This window comes from Myxocyprinus asiaticus, chromosome 22 (assembly GCF_019703515.2).
Source record: "Myxocyprinus asiaticus isolate MX2 ecotype Aquarium Trade chromosome 22, UBuf_Myxa_2, whole genome shotgun sequence".
NCBI classification, from domain to species: domain Eukaryota; kingdom Metazoa; phylum Chordata; class Actinopteri; order Cypriniformes; family Catostomidae; genus Myxocyprinus; species Myxocyprinus asiaticus.
Window position 1 is genome coordinate 20,445,664 of NC_059365.1, and position 17,928 is coordinate 20,463,591.

The 17,928-nt window shown below is 36.7% G+C and overlaps 2 protein-coding genes across 4 annotated transcripts; one reads left to right on the top strand and one right to left on the bottom strand.

The window, feature by feature from the left end:
• Window positions 1–3,574: 3,574 nt before the first annotated feature.
• LOC127412563 (protein eva-1 homolog C-like) lies at window positions 3,575–7,855 on the bottom strand. Of its 3 annotated transcripts, none has more exons than XM_051649016.1 (9): window positions 7,695–7,784; window positions 7,095–7,129; window positions 6,091–6,293; window positions 5,856–5,979; window positions 5,350–5,502; window positions 5,067–5,210; window positions 4,888–4,959; window positions 4,632–4,712; window positions 3,575–4,380 (listed from the first exon to the last, which is right to left on the bottom strand). In XM_051649016.1, the coding sequence occupies exons 2-9, from the start codon at window positions 7,108–7,110 to the stop codon at window positions 3,989–3,991; spliced, it is 1,185 nt and encodes a 394-aa protein (XP_051504976.1). In that variant the 5' UTR covers window positions 7,111–7,129; window positions 7,695–7,784; the 3' UTR covers window positions 3,575–3,988. The 3 variants fall into 3 exon arrangements, with proteins under 3 accessions (XP_051504976.1, XP_051504975.1, XP_051504974.1); XM_051649015.1 differs by having other exon boundaries at window positions 7,095–7,257; window positions 7,695–7,783; XM_051649014.1 differs by lacking the exon at window positions 7,095–7,129 and having other exon boundaries at window positions 7,695–7,855.
• Window positions 7,856–10,727: 2,872 nt separating this feature from the next.
• Window positions 10,728–17,928, top strand: LOC127412569 (chloride intracellular channel protein 2-like). The gene is made up of 6 exons (XM_051649025.1): window positions 10,728–11,079; window positions 13,399–13,508; window positions 14,749–14,874; window positions 16,019–16,119; window positions 16,273–16,442; window positions 17,050–17,928. The coding sequence occupies exons 1-6, from the start codon at window positions 11,026–11,028 to the stop codon at window positions 17,206–17,208; spliced, it is 720 nt and encodes a 239-aa protein (XP_051504985.1). The 5' UTR covers window positions 10,728–11,025; the 3' UTR covers window positions 17,209–17,928.

Below are 17,928 nucleotides of genomic sequence, written 5' to 3' on the forward strand. Positions count from 1 at the left end.
GTTGCAAGGGTATTATTGCATTGTCTTTGGCTCCTCATTCACAGGGTTGGGGAGTAACGAAATACATGTAACGGGATTACGTATTTAAAATACAAAATAAAAGTAACTGTATTCCACTACAGTTACAATTTAAATCATTGGTAATTAGAATACAGTTACATTCAAAAAGTATTTTGATTACTGAAGAGATTACTTTACATTTTATTGTCATTTGTTTCATTTAATATTTAGTCCTTTCAGATGGAAAACATTTATACATATAAATGATGCGATCCAAAGTGCATTTGAACAGCGGTGAAACACTTTCTTATGATGTGTTACATTCATACGAGCAGACAGAGAAGTACGTTTGAAGTAAGTTTGGAGCAGAAGAAATAGAAATAAACCTTGTGTAAATTGTCAGCTTTACGCTAAGCTAAAATGCTATTTCTAGCCATTTTACATGCACATGTTACCAGGCACGATCATATTGTTTTATCAAGAAAATTCATGTTAGATCACCCTTCTCTTTTTTTCTAGTAAGACCTTTGATATTAGGGCACAAATCATATTCTTGATAATAATTTTTGTATTGTTTTCCTGTAAAAATATCTAAAAATCCTTAAAACAAGATCAGTTTGATTTATCTTGTTTCAGAAACAACACTGCATAAGATATTTTGGTTTTTCAGAGAATGTATTTTTAACATGTGTATTTTGTCTTACTGTACTGGCAGAGTTTTTATAGTCAAAACAAGTGAAAAAATCTACCAGTGCTGAAGAAGTAATCCAAAGTATTTAGAATACGTTACTCACCTTGAGTAATCTTACGAAATACATTACAAATTACATTTTACAGGCATGTATTCGGTAATCTGTATTGGAATACATTTCAAAAGTAACCCTCCCAACCCTGCTCATTCATCTTGTTCCATTCAAATCGGATGTGGGATAATCCTACTTGATATCTCCGATCTGCAACCATAAATGCATTCCATTGCCAGATGCTGGGAAGATGACGTTTAAGGAAACAAAACAGCAAAGCTCCCCTTAGTTTAACAGGTGTTTGACTGTCACCAGAGATGTCTCCAGGCAACCCAATTCATAAACAACCTGCAACGCTTGCATTTGTGCTACAGGTGTACGATTATCAAATGAGAGTATAATTTACCATGTTTTGAACACCTGCTACTCTGCTAACGTTTGTTAAAGACACTTTCACATAATGTGGGAACTTTTACTCATTTATCGATATTACTTAATACAAGTGTTTATCAGTTATCTTGTACATCTTTTCATTTTATTTATTTTTTATTGCAAGAAAAGAAGATAACAGCACTGCATTTAAATACCAAAAGGCATAAAAAAAAGAAAGAAAATGAAAACACAAAGTATACAAACAGATCAACAAAGGAAACATCAATCAGTAAAAACATCATATGCTTTAAGAAATACTTATCTTGAACATCTTCCTGGGTGCTGACAAGATTGTGTGACGTCACGCACCTGCACCTCGGCGAAATCGGAATTTAAGATTTCCGCACGACTTTCCAAACTGGAATTACGACTTCAAGTGGCGTTGCACTTTTCCCAGTAGAAAGTTGGAAAATCCGACTTTCCGAGTTGAATGCATTATTTCATAAACATCCAAATTAAAACCATCTTGTCTAGAGGATGTCTTGTTAAAGGGATAATTCACCCAAAAATATAAATTCTCTCATCATTTACTCATGCCATCCCAGATGTCAGATGTGTATGACTTTCTTCTGCAGAACTCAAATGAAGATTTTAGAAGAGTATTTCAGCTCTGTAGGTCCTTTCAATGCAAGTGAATGGTGACCAGACCTATCGAGCTCCAAAAAGCAAATAAAGGCAGCATAAAAGTAGGGATGCACCGATACCACTTTTTCTATTCCGATCCGATTCCGATATTGGAAATCTCAGTATCAGGCGATACCGATCCCAAGCTGATACCAGTGTTGTTTTTTTGCATAATCAGTTTAGAATATCTTTACTGTGTGGAACTAATTGGGAGTGCTCTTTAATATGTAAAGAAACACAAACCTCTAACTACACATTATTTCAATATAAATGTATAGCTTATTAAGAAACACTTTATTATCTAGTATACTGGATAATGTAGCAGCAAAATTAACAGTAATTCCAGTCTTCAAGTCTTAAGTAGGAAAGAAATTAGTGTTTAATTTTTGCCTTTTTTTTTAAATGTTTGATTTTGCATCTGGACTTTAAAGGATTCAGATCTCTTTTTTGTTAAATTTAGTTGTAAGACATCAGTCCACTTTTCATTCACACAGTTATTTTTTGGAACCCATTCAACTTAAATATTGTTATAAATTGTAAACAAATACTAATGATGACAATAATAATAATAATAATAATAATAATAATAATAATAATAGTAATAATAATAAATTGTTATTAGTATTATTATTATTGACTTTTAATTTTAAATACAACAGTAATATATTTAAATCATGCACTTTTTAAACCCTCACGCTTTTATTTTGACATTCTAAACTCTCCAGGAAGTCCTGTATGTTTCTGTTTGTAGGCAAATTCACAGTAGTTTAATTCGCTTCTTATTCAAATTCTGGTCAAATTCCTCGTGCATTCTAAATGCATATTATAAGTGAACCGAACTACTGAGCATCTAATCTGAGATGTTGTTGTTCAAATACTGCGCACTGCGTGAAGGCTAAAAATAGCAGCGAGTGAATCACCCAGGGCTGCATGTGCATAGCCTACTATATTACTATAAACTATAAAATACTATTTACTTATTAAACACAGCCTATTGCGATTCACAGAGCTATCGCACATCTTCAAGTGGCTTTGAATAAAACGGGTCATATGAACAACTTCAATGGTGTTTTTATATTCTTTTATATCATTTTTGGAGCTTGACAGTAACCAACATGACTAACACACTGCAAAAGATTTGGATCAGGCTTGTCGGACCGATACCCTATCCGTTTAAAAACGTCAGTATCGGAACCAGTACCGATCCAGGTGTCATATTGGTGCATCCCTACATAAAAGTAATCTATACGCCTCCAGTGGTTAAATCCATGTCTTATGATAGGTGTGGGTAAGAAACATATCAATATTTAAGTCATTTTTTAAATATAAATCTACACGTTCGCTTTCACATGCTTTCACATTCTGAAAGTGAAAGTGGAGATATATAGTAAAAAAGGATTGAAAAATTGATATATCTGTTTCTCACCCAAAGTGATTGCATCGGTTCAGAAGACAGCTGGACTCATATGGATTACTTTTATGCTGCCTTTTTATGATTTCTGGAGCTGAAAAGGTCTGGTCACTACACACTTGCATTGAAAGGACCTACAGAGCTGAAATATTCTTCTAAAAATCTTCGTTTGTGTTCAGCAGAAGAAAGAAAGTCATACATATCTGGGATGACATGAGTAATGCTGGTGAGAGAATTTTCCTTTTTGGGTGAACTATCCCTTTAATGCAGTGACCTCGGATATGCAAAAGAGTTGTGCCTGTTGTGTGTTTGAGTACAATAATACATTTATTTTCAATTTCAATGTGTGCAGCATTTAAAGAAATAAGATTGCACCCCCACTCTTTTATTAACCCTTTTGCCACAGTATTATACTTAAAGATGTAAATACATAAATAAATGCACTCTGGGCCCAATGAGTAGGTTTTTACATAGAGGTCCAGTGGGACCCGCTTGTTACAGAGCCTGAGACAATATTCTCAGTTGTCCTCAGACAATGGCCTGCATAAAAACAGTATATGCAGGAAACATGTTCATGTTACAAGAAGGTGACTTGAAACGATTCTTGATACACATTTAAGATCTGAATAATCTAATCACATCTTTAAAGTTATTTGTAGTAATAGATTTACTGTCAAGGATTTCACTCATATTAACAGTATAATTAGTGTTTGTTTTAATAAAGAAAACAAATTCCTGTTCCCAAGCAGAACATATGCATCAAGATCACATCACAACCTTAAGCAGAGGAAGTTTTGATTTTGTGCATGGCATAAGGGCTAGAGTTGATGTGGGGCCAGATGTCTCCATTTGGTATCTCAGGTTTGTCTTCATCACTTCTCTCCTCCATCACCAATGTCATAATCATCTCTGGGCTGAACATGTCTGCTGTGCGGTAATGACGTTTTGTAAGGTGACGAAAAGAAGAGCGCAAGGAGGCATCATCGTCATCAAAATCATCTATTAGTCCTCCTTGAGATGTGTGGGAGGCCTTGAGCTCATCACCTAACTCAGAGACCAGATCCTTCAGATCTCTCATCAGGGTGGACTTGAGACCAAACAAGCACAGCAAGAAGAGCAAACCAGCACATATACCAGAGACAAAGTACAGAGCCACTGTCTCTGGAAGACCTTGGTAGATAGAAGGAGAGTCCAAGATGAAGAACTTCAACATCTTTGCCAACAATCTAAAATTTAATGAACCTTACATTGCAGGAGGGGTTAAATTAACAAGTAAATACTACAAGGGTTAGTGAATGAGAAAGGCTGTTGCTGACTGCTCATGTTAGCAAATCATGAAGAGACATAAAAAATAATAATAGAATTAGAAATAGCATCAAGTAATTTCAATATTTTGGGATCAGACCACACATCTAACATACCCTGGATCTGGGAAAAGATTTCCAGAGAGTTGGTGAAAATGTTTTGTGGCCTGGACACACCGGGGCCAATATACCACCCTCCTGTGAAGGGGGAAGAGGGCCATTATCAAGCAATGATAAGCAGATACATCATAGCCAAGTCAAATATTGCAATGTTATGTTCTGTATATTGACAGTTATTTGGTTGAAAATGTCAATTAAAATGAAAATTAGCTGAGCAATAAAGAGGTTTTCCACATAAACACCATTTTCTTACCATGTGTGTAATCAGAGAGCAAGAAAGGATCTATATTTCCACGTCCAACATCTTCCAAAAGATACCGTGGTACTAGATGCAGAACAATAGTCAGTCTTTATGCAGATTGTTCATCATCAACATTTTTCAGCATTAATTAATTGCGTAGTTGAAGCCTCATTGTACGTCTTTAAACTCACCACAGGTGAAGGAGACTCGCAGGTGCTTCCTGGTGCCAGGGAAGCAGGGGTCTCCAAAACTCTGAGCATCAGCAATCACAGAGCAGTTCGTCCTGCCATGACACTTCCTTGACACCCTTCTCAAGGCTGACGGAGACAAGCACTCTGACAGGAAACAACAAGTATTTGAGCTGCATGAATTTGGAAGGATTTGATGATAAGAGTAGTTACACATAATTTTGTGGCTCTACTGTTGTAGCAGATCTTGTCCACTAGATGGGAGGAGTGTATTTTAGTCTCAGACCTATGTCAGGATTTGTATTTGCCTCTTGAGGGCACTCAAGACTGTCATGCTCCAGGTGGCCAAATGTGGCTGAGTAAATGGCCAGAACTGTGTCATTCTTACAGGCCAGCTCCAGTCTCTCATTCTCGCACACCGTTCTTGAGCGATGGTGCTCTTTGGAGAAGAAAAGAAGTCTTTACTTTACACATTGATTTCTTTGATTACTGCTATTCAACATTACTAGACCAACCCTGCTGAAAAGATCAGCATTGCTGATCACCAACTTATGTTGTGTTTTGCTGGTTCCCCAGCATGGAATGCTGGTGTGCTGGTGTCCCCACCAGGCTTTTAAACTAGCTTAACCAGCTTCATCAGAAAGACAGTCTACATGCTTCACCAGCAAGGTTTAGCTGGTGAACAGCATCAAACCAGTACTAACCAGCATAACCAGCCTAGACCAGCATGAGAATTTCATGCTGGTTAAGCTGGTCTTTTCAGCAGGGCATGCACAAATACAGGTGTCTCACCTGGCTTGCACTTGTAGGAGACAATGATGTACTTGTTGGTTTCAGGGCAGGGATCTTGACCAAACACTGGACTCACCACAGGAATCTGACACTCCCTTCGATCCTGACACTCTGACATCACTTTCTACACATAAACACACATTATGGGCTGAAATTCATAATGCAGTTTCATACTGGAACATTTGTCTCTTCAATTACAGAATAAGAGTAGATCAAAGTTATTTCAGAGAGATACCTGAATGGCTGTGGTTGATATACAGTCTGTACTTTCCACTGTTGTGTTTGGGATTGCATGGGGACATAAATACTGACTCGGAACACGGCGTCCATAAAATGCTGACAGGACAGCCACAGATGTTCTAGTGGGGCATCTGATGGACAGAGTTTCTCCATTACAGGCATGTGCAGTGTGATTTTTCAGGATCTTGTGGAGATAATCTAAGGAACACCCCAAAAATACATTATTTATGACAGTTCTCACAGTGGACTTAAAATGTCAGCCAAGGTTGCTGAGATAAGGGCCCACAGTATGTCACTGCTAATGCATTAAAAACCCTATTTAGATAGTGCACTACACAACGGTATTGTACACCACAACTAATGTATACTTAATCTACACGCCTGTGGTATTGCATTATAAGCAATATGACAATGGCCAAACCAATGCCTTAACTTATGTAATCTTTCAATGTGTGGTTGACATCAGAGCTTATTAATGCAAAAAGGTCCTCTCAAGTGTATTCCACAAGCACAAGACCTAGGCAGTCGGAAATCAGTTCTTTATCAAATGTTTCGGGGGGAAAAAATCAATTGTTTAAATCCTGTATTGACTATTGAACAGATTCCTTTGATAACATGCTTAGAAATTCTTTACCTTTCATAAATTTATCAGACAACTGCAGTAAGAGAGAGTGACTGAGGTCAGGGAAAGCTATGCAGTCCGGGTAAATACCCCCAACAGGATTTGAAAGAGGTCTTCCTATTCACAGAGAAGATATGGTACTAAAATCTTACAAAGCTGAGACCGACAAAAAATAAAAACTTATTTTCTCTTAAAGCATTCTTCTCTTTCTTGTCCTCCACTTTTTCACCCAGCTCAGGTTTCTAGTGTTATGTTTTTAACAAGCATTGCTGTTTTCCTTCACTGAGCAATATTCACAAGCAAACGTGTATGTTGGAGGCATTCAATGGGAAGGAACTGGATCAGTTGGTCAATTGTAATGTCTGGCCTGTACCTACCCTTGGGTTTGGCCATGCTGCATTTGTAGAGTCCTCTGTTAGGCAGAGCCAGGCACAGACACACACGTAAATAAACACAATGAGCTATTCTTGGCTGTGTATTACATTAAGATGTTGTTGACTGAACCAAGAAGCCAACATTTGGGAACAAGACACTGTATATCTGCATTAAGAAAAATATGAAAGGTATTGTTACATTCATACAAATCATTTTCCTATCTTACAAAAACACTGTATGGTGTTTGTTTTATTATGCTATGAGTGAATTCTATATTATTTTTATGTACACATTCACCAATATAGCACCCTCCACATAATTTTAGCCTTGCTTCTGCAAGTCGTTAGCATTGTATGGGTTAATGTAGACAAATACCATGACTTCCTAAATGATTTGTTCTCAAACAATGGAGTAGGATGGGACAGTTCTGTGACTCTCACACATGTCTCTTTTAAGCTGATACTCTAAAGCTGGTTGACAGGGGTTGTGTGAGAAACAAAATACCAAAATATATCTTTCCTTTTGGAGGTTCGCTACAAGACAACAAAACCATAAGCTGGATTTCCCCTATCACAGCAACAACATCAAAGAAAAACACTTACCAGAGAAATCTGGAGCAGATGATGCATGGTGTGTGATGACAGCCAGGACCAAAAAGAGCTCCATGGAGGCAGCATAGTGCACAACGTTCATTACTAACCACTGTTATTTTATAACTAGGAGAGATTGTTTGGCTGTTTACTGCCCTCTGACTTATGACATCAGGAGAAAAGTGTAAATGGTGGTATTGTGTTGTAGAGAAAACAAGAACTCTTTCAACAGCACTGACACTGACACACATTTGTGTCATTGCAGTAATTAGACACTTTTCATGCTTGTTTGCATGTATTTATTTATCAAAAGGTCTTTTTGAGGTGATAAAGTTCACACCTCTGTGTAATAAGCAGATACCTGCAAGCAGTAATGTACTAAATATAACTGAATTACATAAATTCTTCTGTTAAAACTTGTATATTATTATTTGAGCTGCGAATTTGTTTAAATCATTATTTTAACAGGGGTTTTAGGGTTTACAGCGTTACGTCGTCATGGCAAAGAAGTTGTAAAATTGGATATAACTGGCTGTGTCTAGAAGGTTGTACCCCAGAAACATAAGTCTTGCGTGAGTCTCATTCGCTGTTACTAAGATTAGGTTTAGGATTAGATTTAGTGCTAGGGTTAAGGTAAGGGTTAGATTTAGGGGTAGGAGTAGGTGTAGGGTTTCTTTAGGACTCCAAATAAGCACAATAAACACGAGAGGTTAGTAAGCGATTTTTTTCACTCTAAAATCATGTTACAACATCATCAGGTTCAGATCAGCTCTGTGGAGGATTTCATGAAGTTTCAGGCTGAAAATGTAAAAGTTAAGTTGATGTAAATCAATATTATAAATTCAAAAGGGTCAAACCCATAAGACCAATAAAAGTTTAACAGTTGGTTACCACTTTTTCAACATGTTCAGGTCCACTGACCAAAAAAATAAAACAATAAATAAATTAAATTAAATAAAAAAATACAATGAAAATGAACAGATGGTTTGCACTCTGGAAATGTCCTTAAAACATTTTGTTTGCATGTCTACAAAAAAAAAAAAAAAAAGACAAAAAAAAGAAAAAAAAAAAAAAGCAACGGGAGAATAATACAGACATTTCAGCTGAGGCCTTCTATGATCAGTGATAAAAACCTCAAAACAAGAAATGATATTTGCTGAGCTTGACAGTTTTTTCCTTTGCTTTTTGAGTTTTTGTTGATGTCCAATGACAGCAATGGGCCTTGATGGTTAACATTTGGGGGTCTGTTTACAGAGATGATGCGAGGATTTTCCAAGCTGTGTTCCTGCCTATCATCTTTAATAAGTGCTCCCTCTTTCTTAAACTGAGGAAGAGAGAGTTTAATGGTTAGTAACTGAATCATTTCTTTGTACTTCAGAAACACTAGGGGAAACAACTTGGTTGCCATAAAAACTAAATACATATAACTGGTAAATATATGACTCATGTAACTTGGTTTCGTTAGGAGAGGATTTATCTGCACAAACCATGTGTTTACTGGAACAGAAGCAAGACAGCATGGAGGATGATTTCTATTTGGTGCGCCTCAGCTTTCTCAGCACATTTTGAATACAAACATCCTCCCTATAGTGAAGAGATTTGTTTCAAGTTAAAAGAGAGTTATACTCCCACATGTGGGATTGGTCCAGTGACTGAGAGGAATGTTTCTGAATAAAATTGGTGTAGGGAGGCAAAATGCTGTACAATAATGTATTGACCTTTGATGTATTTGCTTAGTGATTACGTCAGTGATTTCAGATTAAAGGCTGAACATGTATTCATCGCATCCAACTCATCACATTTCCATGGTGATTTCTTGTTTGGTGTTACATCCTGAGGTGATGCAGTGTTTAACCCTGCTCAGTAATGCTGACTATTATGTTAAAGGGGTTATAAAGCTTCTGTAGTGTGGACTGAAAAAAGCTCACAGCTCAAATGTGTTACTCATAGTATCATGTGGGCTCCAGCAGGAGGGAGTACACAGGGCATTGCTCATTTCCTGTGCTGGCCAAAGTGGAACTCACTTGATTTCCAGGATTTGTTTGGAGTTTCATTTCAAATCTTTGTTTTGGAATCACCGTCCTCTTCATACTTAACATGGCCAAGAACCGCCATGAAAAGTGAAGAAAGAATAAAGAAACTTTCCTTTTTGTTTCATTATTTCACAGAGGGGCTCTATGTTAATGTGTCTACTTTTACCGTAATCATGTTTCATACTGTTGTGAATTCCCCAGCATGATGCAATAAATCCCCTTAACACAACACCTGCATGCTAAGTGAGGAAACGAAACTCTTGCCCATTGCAGTTTATATATATATATATGCATATATATAAATTCAGGTCACCATTTTGTCTTTGCCATTTTATAGCATAAGTTGGTGCAAGGGATGTGTTGCCATGTTAACAAGCTTAGTTTCAATGGGAAGGAATTAGATGACAGAATTGTTTCCTTATGAGTCAAACACAGCCAGTGACTCAAGACGGCTACACAGGGAATGAGGGGAACTACCTATTTGTTTAAAAACAACCCTTCCATTGAGAATGACCACATACCCACACCCACATTTACCCATTCACATGCACACAGTAGCACTCCAATCAAGTGAAGACTTCCCCAAATGTCCTCAAAGGGAGTTTATTTCTGATTTTAACTCACTTCTTCAAAATATAGCTAAGTAGCAACCCTAAACTTTTTTTGCAAATCCCAAAAGCAGATAAAATGAAAGAAAATTATGAGTCAGAATATCAAATGCCCAATAAAAATATACAGCGTATTAAATGTATCTGAATCCTTCAAATACAGAAGGGAAAGTACAGACATTCTGTCCTTTTGTGGTCTGACTAGCTGCGGAGAACATCTGCGCTTACAAATTAAATTGAAAAAAAGTAGCACTTTGTGACTGAACATAATGAACACATGGAGGAGTGTCAGTAAGAGGTCAGTTTCAACATTAAGGTCTGTATGTTAATGGTCTTAATAGGCTGTGTGAATGGAATGTGGCCCCTGCTTCACGTCTAAGATAACACAATGATGATTCTCTCCAGTAGAAGTAAGTGTTGGATGAAATGAAAGGCTATTTTTGAGTTCTCGGTCACAGCTTGGCAGCACAGTTATATAGTTGGGGGCCACACCCATCCTCTGTTGCCTCCTTCCCTCCTGACTTTTAAAGTCTGTTGCCTGAGGGAGACAGCAGATAGCAAGGGTCTAACTAACTTTCATCTGTGAAGACTTTACAATAGTTTACATCTCTGCTTTTGGGTACCTTTTGTCTACTGGTTGCTCTGTGGAATATTGTTCTGGAGGTCTGGACTAACAGAAGTCTTTTTTTTCTTGCTGGAAAAATGGCTCTCAGACTGGACTCAGAAAAAGAACCAAGTGTGGAGCTCTTCATAAAGGTCAGTTGTTCAACTTTTCCGACTTGATCAGACATTCACATTATAAAGCAGATATTACTGTAAAGCAATTCCAATAACATAACCGCATATTAAGGATTGTGGGATCACATGTAATAATTTAAGAATCAACCACTGAAAACATATATATATACTCACTGAGCACTTTATTGGGAACACCTTTACACCTACTTATTCGTGCGATTATCTAAGCAGCCAATCATGTGGCAGCAGTGCAATGCATAAAATCGTGAAGATATGGGTCAGGAGCTTCAGTTAATGTTCACATCAACCATCAGAATGAGGAAAAAATGTTATCTCAGTGATTTCAACTGTGGCATGATTGTTGGTGCCAGACTGATTTGAGTATTTCTGTAACTGCTGATCTCCTGGGATTTTAACGCCCAGCAGTTTCTCGAGTTTACTCCAGTGACTTGCAGTTCTGCGGATGGAAACACCTTGTTGATGAGAGAGGTCGACAGAGAATGGTCAGACTGGTTCGAGCTGACAGAAAGGCTACAGTAACTCAGATAACCACTCTGTACAATTGTAATGAGCAGAATAGCATCTCAGAATGCACAATATGTCAAACCTTGAGGCGGATGGGCTACAACAGCAGAAGACCACGTCTGGGCACTTTACTGGCTACATGAGTAGGTCAGAAAAATTTGGATTTACCATAAATTTGTTGAATGGTACTCTGCATAGAAAATAAACCAAGATTTTCCAGTGCTCTATCAGTGCTTTCCGTTAGGGCAGAGATCTCCTGGGCACAATGAATCATGGTTTACTGTACATAGGTGTCACAGTACACACATGAATAATTGACCACTGAATAGTATGTGTGACTTTTTCCTCTTACATTGTTCTTTATCAGAGTAGACACAGACAGGACTGAGGCCCTCTTATCAAAGAACATGCACACATACAAAACGAGACTGGGAATGCTTGGCCCCTTAACATCACACCCACACACACAAGTTTGCTACAGTACTATTTTATGCTTACATAGACCCATATTAGTCTCTTTGTGCCTTGCAACTGCCTGATGACATTGTACACAGTACAATACTGTACATTCTATATATATATATATATATATATATATATATATATATATATATATATATATATATATACTTTTATTTTTTATATATATATTTTAATTTTTAATTTTTATTGAATAATGTGTACCTATATAGTAAAAAAAAAAAAAAAAAAACAGCGTATTGTATACTGTACAGTGTGTGTTATTATTTGTATATTGTTGAGTGTAATTATGTGTATATTAGACTTTAAATTGTGTTGTGTTAATTTGATGTTATTGTAAATTGGTATATGTCTCATCACTGTCACGACTACTATGTTGATTGGAACTGCACCCAAGAATTTCACACACCATTGCACTTGTGTATATGGCTGTGTGACAATAAAGTGATTTGATTTTTTGATTTTGATGATGAGATCCCAAAGATCGTCAAAGAATTTTAGATGGTTCCAATTTATTGCAGAAGTTATTTATGTTTCATATTTGTGTTCTTAGTTGAAAAAGATGTACATTATGGGCGGTCGAGGCATTGTTCTTATCTGTTATTTGTCTATTCAAGACAATTCCTGCTTTTCCTTTCTTTGGATCAAGCTTTAATGTCTCTTCACACCCACAAAACTTCTTTTTGAGGGGAGGGACACATTTGGTTAAAAATAAAAGCTTTTATTTTTAGACTTTAAAGGTGAAGTGTATAACAGATAGTCCCATCCCGAGCTCACGCTATTGATTTTACCATATAGCCATGTTGGGCTGGTCGGGATACTCAAACAAACAGAGCAATATTTCAATAGCGCCAAAGAGCATCAGTGTTTACACTTTTTGGGGCAATCAGTCTCATATGGCTTATTTAGTTGTCGCTGCTTATAAAGCTAGGATTGGAAAGAACGGTAAAACTTTACAATAAGGTTCCATTCATTAACATTAGTTAACGTATTAGGTATCATGAACAAACAATGAACAATATATTTTTTACAGCATTTATTAATCTTAGTTAATGTTAGTTGATAAAAATACAATTGTTTATTGTTAGTTCATATTAGTTCATTGTGCATTAACTAATGTTAACAAATACAACTTTTGATTTGTTAAATTGTATTAGTATATGTTGATTTGAATATTAATCAAGATTAGTAAATGCTGTAAAAGTATTGCTCATTGTTAATTCATGTTAACTAATGTTGTTAACTAATGTTACACAGTGGACACTTTACATATGTGACCTAGTGTCTGTGAAAATGTAACGGCGACCATGGATTTTTCCTATTTGTCTACAGGCAGGCCATGATGGAGAGAACATGGGGAACTGTCCTTTCTGCCAGAGACTCTTCATGGTTCTTTGGTTGAAAGGAGTCAAATTTACAGTAACCACAGTTGACATGAGAAAGTAAGTGATCAGCTCTCATATCACTGAAACATATTCATCTGCTAAAACCAGACTTTCACAGACCCCATAATGATAAGGCTATCTAATGGAATGGAATGTTATAGATAAATAGCAAATTCTGTGGAATTTTGGGTCTGGACTGGACTGGTTTTGTTAAGGCTGAGAGTGGCCCACACAGAGTAAGTGTACTTCAAACACTTATTGCCATTGCACTCTTCAAATCTAATTATTTTGAAGTTAATTAAATTACATAAAGGGATAGTTCACCCAATAATAAGTGCTGTCAGTCAATTAAAATTTTAATCGCATTTAATCGCACAATTTCTCATAGTTAATTGCTATTAATCGCAGATTTTGAAAGTGCTGAAATTTGACTTTATATATACTTCTTTTCATGTCAAAATGCATTTTTTTTCCTTTGGAAAGAAGACAAAATAATATGTAACAATATAATGCTTTATTATAATTTTCAGAACAAAGCCTTCCACAGTATAAAGACAGAAATGCATTAAAATAGCACCAATTCAAGAAACATTAAACGTTTCCCAAAGTCTAAGTGGGAGGTTGACTAATTGAAAGAAATAGTCTCCCCATAGGTTACATATTCATTGCAATAGGCATTAAATCTCTTAAACGCTCATCCTCTACAATACTAATTACCCGGCAGATTGTGGCTATCCGCTTTGCTACAGCAATCGTGAAGCCGCATTTATGATTTGCGTAAGGGTTTCGATGCCAGCATCAAAAGCTGCTTTGATCACCACATGAAAAATCGCTGCAGACAAAAATGTCTTATTCTATGTTTTCGTGATAGTTAAGACTTGACCTGCTCCCGTGGTAATTAAACTGCACCTTATAGAGGCTGCAAAGTACTTGCTTTCTGTCACTAGTCCTATCTGGGCTTGTTTTGTACAAATAGCATTAAGAGGTCCTTTCCCATCGCTGCTATGTGTGTGTGTGTGTTGTGTGCGTCAGTGTAATGACTCCGGCCGGACACATTGCAAAGGTTCCGCCCTAGTCCCACTAGTGTGAACTGTTACCAGTACAAGAACAATCCCCCTTTTTAGCAGATGGACACTCCCAGATCTGTGTGCTTTGTACAATGTATGGTTTCAAAGAACATTAATCACTGGAGGTCTTAGTCAAAGACTCTCTATATGCAATAGATGACTTCATATTGACAATGTCCGCACCCTGTGGTTTACACTCCCTCTTCTCTGCTCCACCCTGTTTTGTTTAGGAAGCCAGAGGAGTTGAAGGACTTAGCTCCAGGTACCAACCCTCCTTTCCTACTGTACAATGGCACCCTGAAGACTGACTTCATTAAGATTGAAGAGTTCCTGGAGTCAACCCTCGCCCCTCCCCGGTATTGTCCATCTATACTTTCTTTTAGATCATGTAATACCATAACAAACATGACTTTACTTTGAAAGTAGAATTGTTTCATTAGGAAACATTATTTACTGTCATGAGTCACATGGCTGTACGAGTCAGTAAGATCTGACAGACTGCTATCTCTTGATAGTGCTTTTATTAATCACTCAGCATAAATGTAATATTTTTCAGATATTGATATTTGTGTCAAAATTCATAATGTCAACCATAGAGTCCATCCAGTTTGTCAGAATAATGTGATTTTAGTGCAGTCCTATTTGTTGGACATTTCTCATTTTGCCTTAACTGTTCCAACACTGTAAAAAATGTTTTGTTACCTAAAGTGTATCTAAATTAACTTTGAATTAACTAATTGGTTGGTTAAACCACCGAAAGTCATTTTTATGTGTTAGATCAAGTAGAAATAGATCCAAGCTTACCACTGCAAGTACCACATGACAGGATGAAAGGAAAGACAAATGCATATGTACCATACATTGTATGCATAGATTTATAAGTTATGAATGCTGTTGAATGTACAGTTCTGTGCAAAAGTCTTAGGCACATAAGATGTTTCACAAACACATGTGTCTTAAGATGGTAATTTATATCTTCAGCTTTTGTGTGTCAATAGTAAATATAGATTTTAGACTCCCGAAACATTCCTTTAGCAAATAGAATAGAACAGAATAGAAGAACAGGGAGCCCTGCAACAGATGGCATGGCCCCTTCAGAGCTCCTGACTGAATATCGAGACAGACTGGGATTACAGAAGAGACAGAAGCAATTGAGACAGCCAAAATAGATAGAAGAACTGTGGTGAATTCTCCAAGAAGCTTGGAACATCATATCTGCCAACAACCAAGAAAAACTGTGTCCAGTTGTACCTAGGAGAATTGGTGCTGTTTTGAAGGCAAAGGTGGTCACACCGAATATTGAGTTAGATGTTTTTATGTTTACTGGACTTTATATGATGTTAATAGTTAAATTAAAACTATTTATGGCATTATTTTTGAAGAAATCCTCACTGTGCAACATTTTCACAAGTGCCGAAGACTTTTGCACAGTACTGTATATCTTTTGGGTGTCTGATGATCGGCTATGAATATCAGTTTCACTCTCTCTTATCCTATCAGCTATCCTCACCTCAGTCCCCGCTACAAAGAGTCTTTTGATGTCGGTGCTGACATTTTTGCAAAGTTCTCTGCTTTCATCAAGAACAGCTCAAACAATTCTTGTAAGTTTGTGTCTGAATAGATTTTTTTCATAATAGTTCAATATATGCAGTAGTGACATGAGTTATCACTGCTGCATCACTAATTGCTATGCTTTTATACTTAGGATGATATTTTATTTTTTGTTTCTTTGTTATTATTATTTGACTTCTCAGTCCATGAAAAAGCCTTACTGAGAGAGTTTAAGCGGCTGGATGACTATCTGAATACTCCGCTGCAGGATGAGCTAGATCAAAACATTTCTGTATCTAAAAGGAAGTTTCTTGATGGCAACCGCTTGACACTGGCAGACTGCAATTTGTTACCGAAGCTGCACGTCATCAAGGTAAGACACAAATCTAGGAAGAAAGACACCTCTGGGGTGTATCTGTAGACAAACACTAAATACACTCACTGAGCACTTTATTAGGAACACTATTGTCCTAATAAAGTGCCCGATGAGGTCTTCTGCTGTTGTAAACCATCAGCATCAAGGTTTTACTAGTTGTGCATTCTGAGATGCTATTCTGCTCAATACAATTGTACAGAGTGATTATATGAGTTACCATAGCCTTTCTATCAGCTCGAACCAGTCTGGCCAATCTCCGTTTACCTCTCTCATCATCAAGGCATTTCCATCCGCAGAACTGCCGCTCACTGGCTGTTTTTTGTTTTTGGCACCATTCAGAGTAAACTCTAGAGACTGTTGTGCGGGAAAATCCCAGGAGATCAGCAGTTACAGAAATACTCAAACCAGCCTGTCTAGCACCAACAATCATGCCACAGTCGAAATCACTGAGATCACATTTTTTCCCAATTATTATGGTTTGGTATGAACATTAACTGAAGCTCAGTGAGCGTATAATCGCACAAACATATGATTAAAAGAGGGTATATAAGTAAATATTTTTAAATATGTGTTTAAATAAAATTCTCTGTCTTTGATTTTGTAGGTTGCAGCTAAGAAGTACTGTAATTTTGATATTCCTGCTCAATTCACTGGAGTGTGGCGTTACCTGCAGAATGCATATGAGAGAGAAGAATTCAGCCAGACCTGTCCAGTGGACATTGAAATTGAGAAAGCATATATGAGTGTGGCCAAGAGGAACTGAACTTTAGACTAAACAGTGAATTTAAGATATAAATATTTATATACATTTGAAATAACATGATATCCCATATTCTTCCCATATAGGGCTTGGAGGAGGCAATATACAATAGAAAAAAATTTAAACATTTATGATCATGGAAATATGTTTATAGCCATCTACAACACAAAAGGCATGCACAGTTTGTTAATGCACTTTCATTGTGCCTGTGATTCCAGAACCCTAGATATGCTAGTATACTTTTCATTGACTGCTACTGTTAGTTCAAGTCATAGAGGCTTTATTTTGGAAGCTTATATTATTATAGAGTCCCTTGCAAATTATCTTGAGCACTGCAATCAATTTGTGCTTTTAACACAGCATATCAAATGCTTTCTGTGCATAGTGTATATATGTATTTTACAATTCTTAAGGCATATTCGGTTATCTGTATACTGTATATATATATATAAACATACATATAAAGTGTATGTGCTTTTAATCAATTGCAAGAATGAGTTGAAAAAAACCCTAAAGATAAGAAAAGTGTTGTCAATGTAAAACAGTCAGCAGTGAAATCAAGCACAGCATATGAGTCATGTGCCAATATTTCCACAGTTATTGTTTCTTTGTTTTAAGGGTTACTAAGATGTATTGAGTCACATAAACATCACCATTGTTTAAGAAAGAGATTAAACTGCTTTTATTTTAGATTTTACTTAAATAAAACAAATATGCATATGA

What these genes read in the sequence shown, in the direction of transcription:
- LOC127412563 (XM_051649014.1), bottom strand. Translation starts at nt 7,785, where the DNA reads ATGAACGTTGTGCACTATGCTGCCTCCATGGAGCTCTTTTTGGTCCTG. An exon ending in AAATACAAATCCTGACATAG is followed by an intron (nt 5,211 to 5,349) that starts GTCTGAGACTAA and finishes GTTTCCTGTCAG; the next exon opens with AGTGCTTGTCTCCGTCAGCC. An exon ending in GCGAGTCTCCTTCACCTGTG is followed by an intron (nt 4,960 to 5,066) that starts GTGAGTTTAAAG and finishes TTCTGCATCTAG; the next exon opens with TACCACGGTATCTTTTGGAA.
- LOC127412569 (XM_051649025.1), top strand. Translation starts at nt 11,026, where the DNA reads ATGGCTCTCAGACTGGACTCAGAAAAAGAACCAAGTGTGGAGCTCTTC. An exon ending in GAACAGCTCAAACAATTCTT is followed by an intron (nt 16,120 to 16,272) that starts GTAAGTTTGTGT and finishes TTGACTTCTCAG; the next exon opens with TCCATGAAAAAGCCTTACTG. An exon ending in CGAAGCTGCACGTCATCAAG is followed by an intron (nt 16,443 to 17,049) that starts GTAAGACACAAA and finishes TTGATTTTGTAG; the next exon opens with GTTGCAGCTAAGAAGTACTG.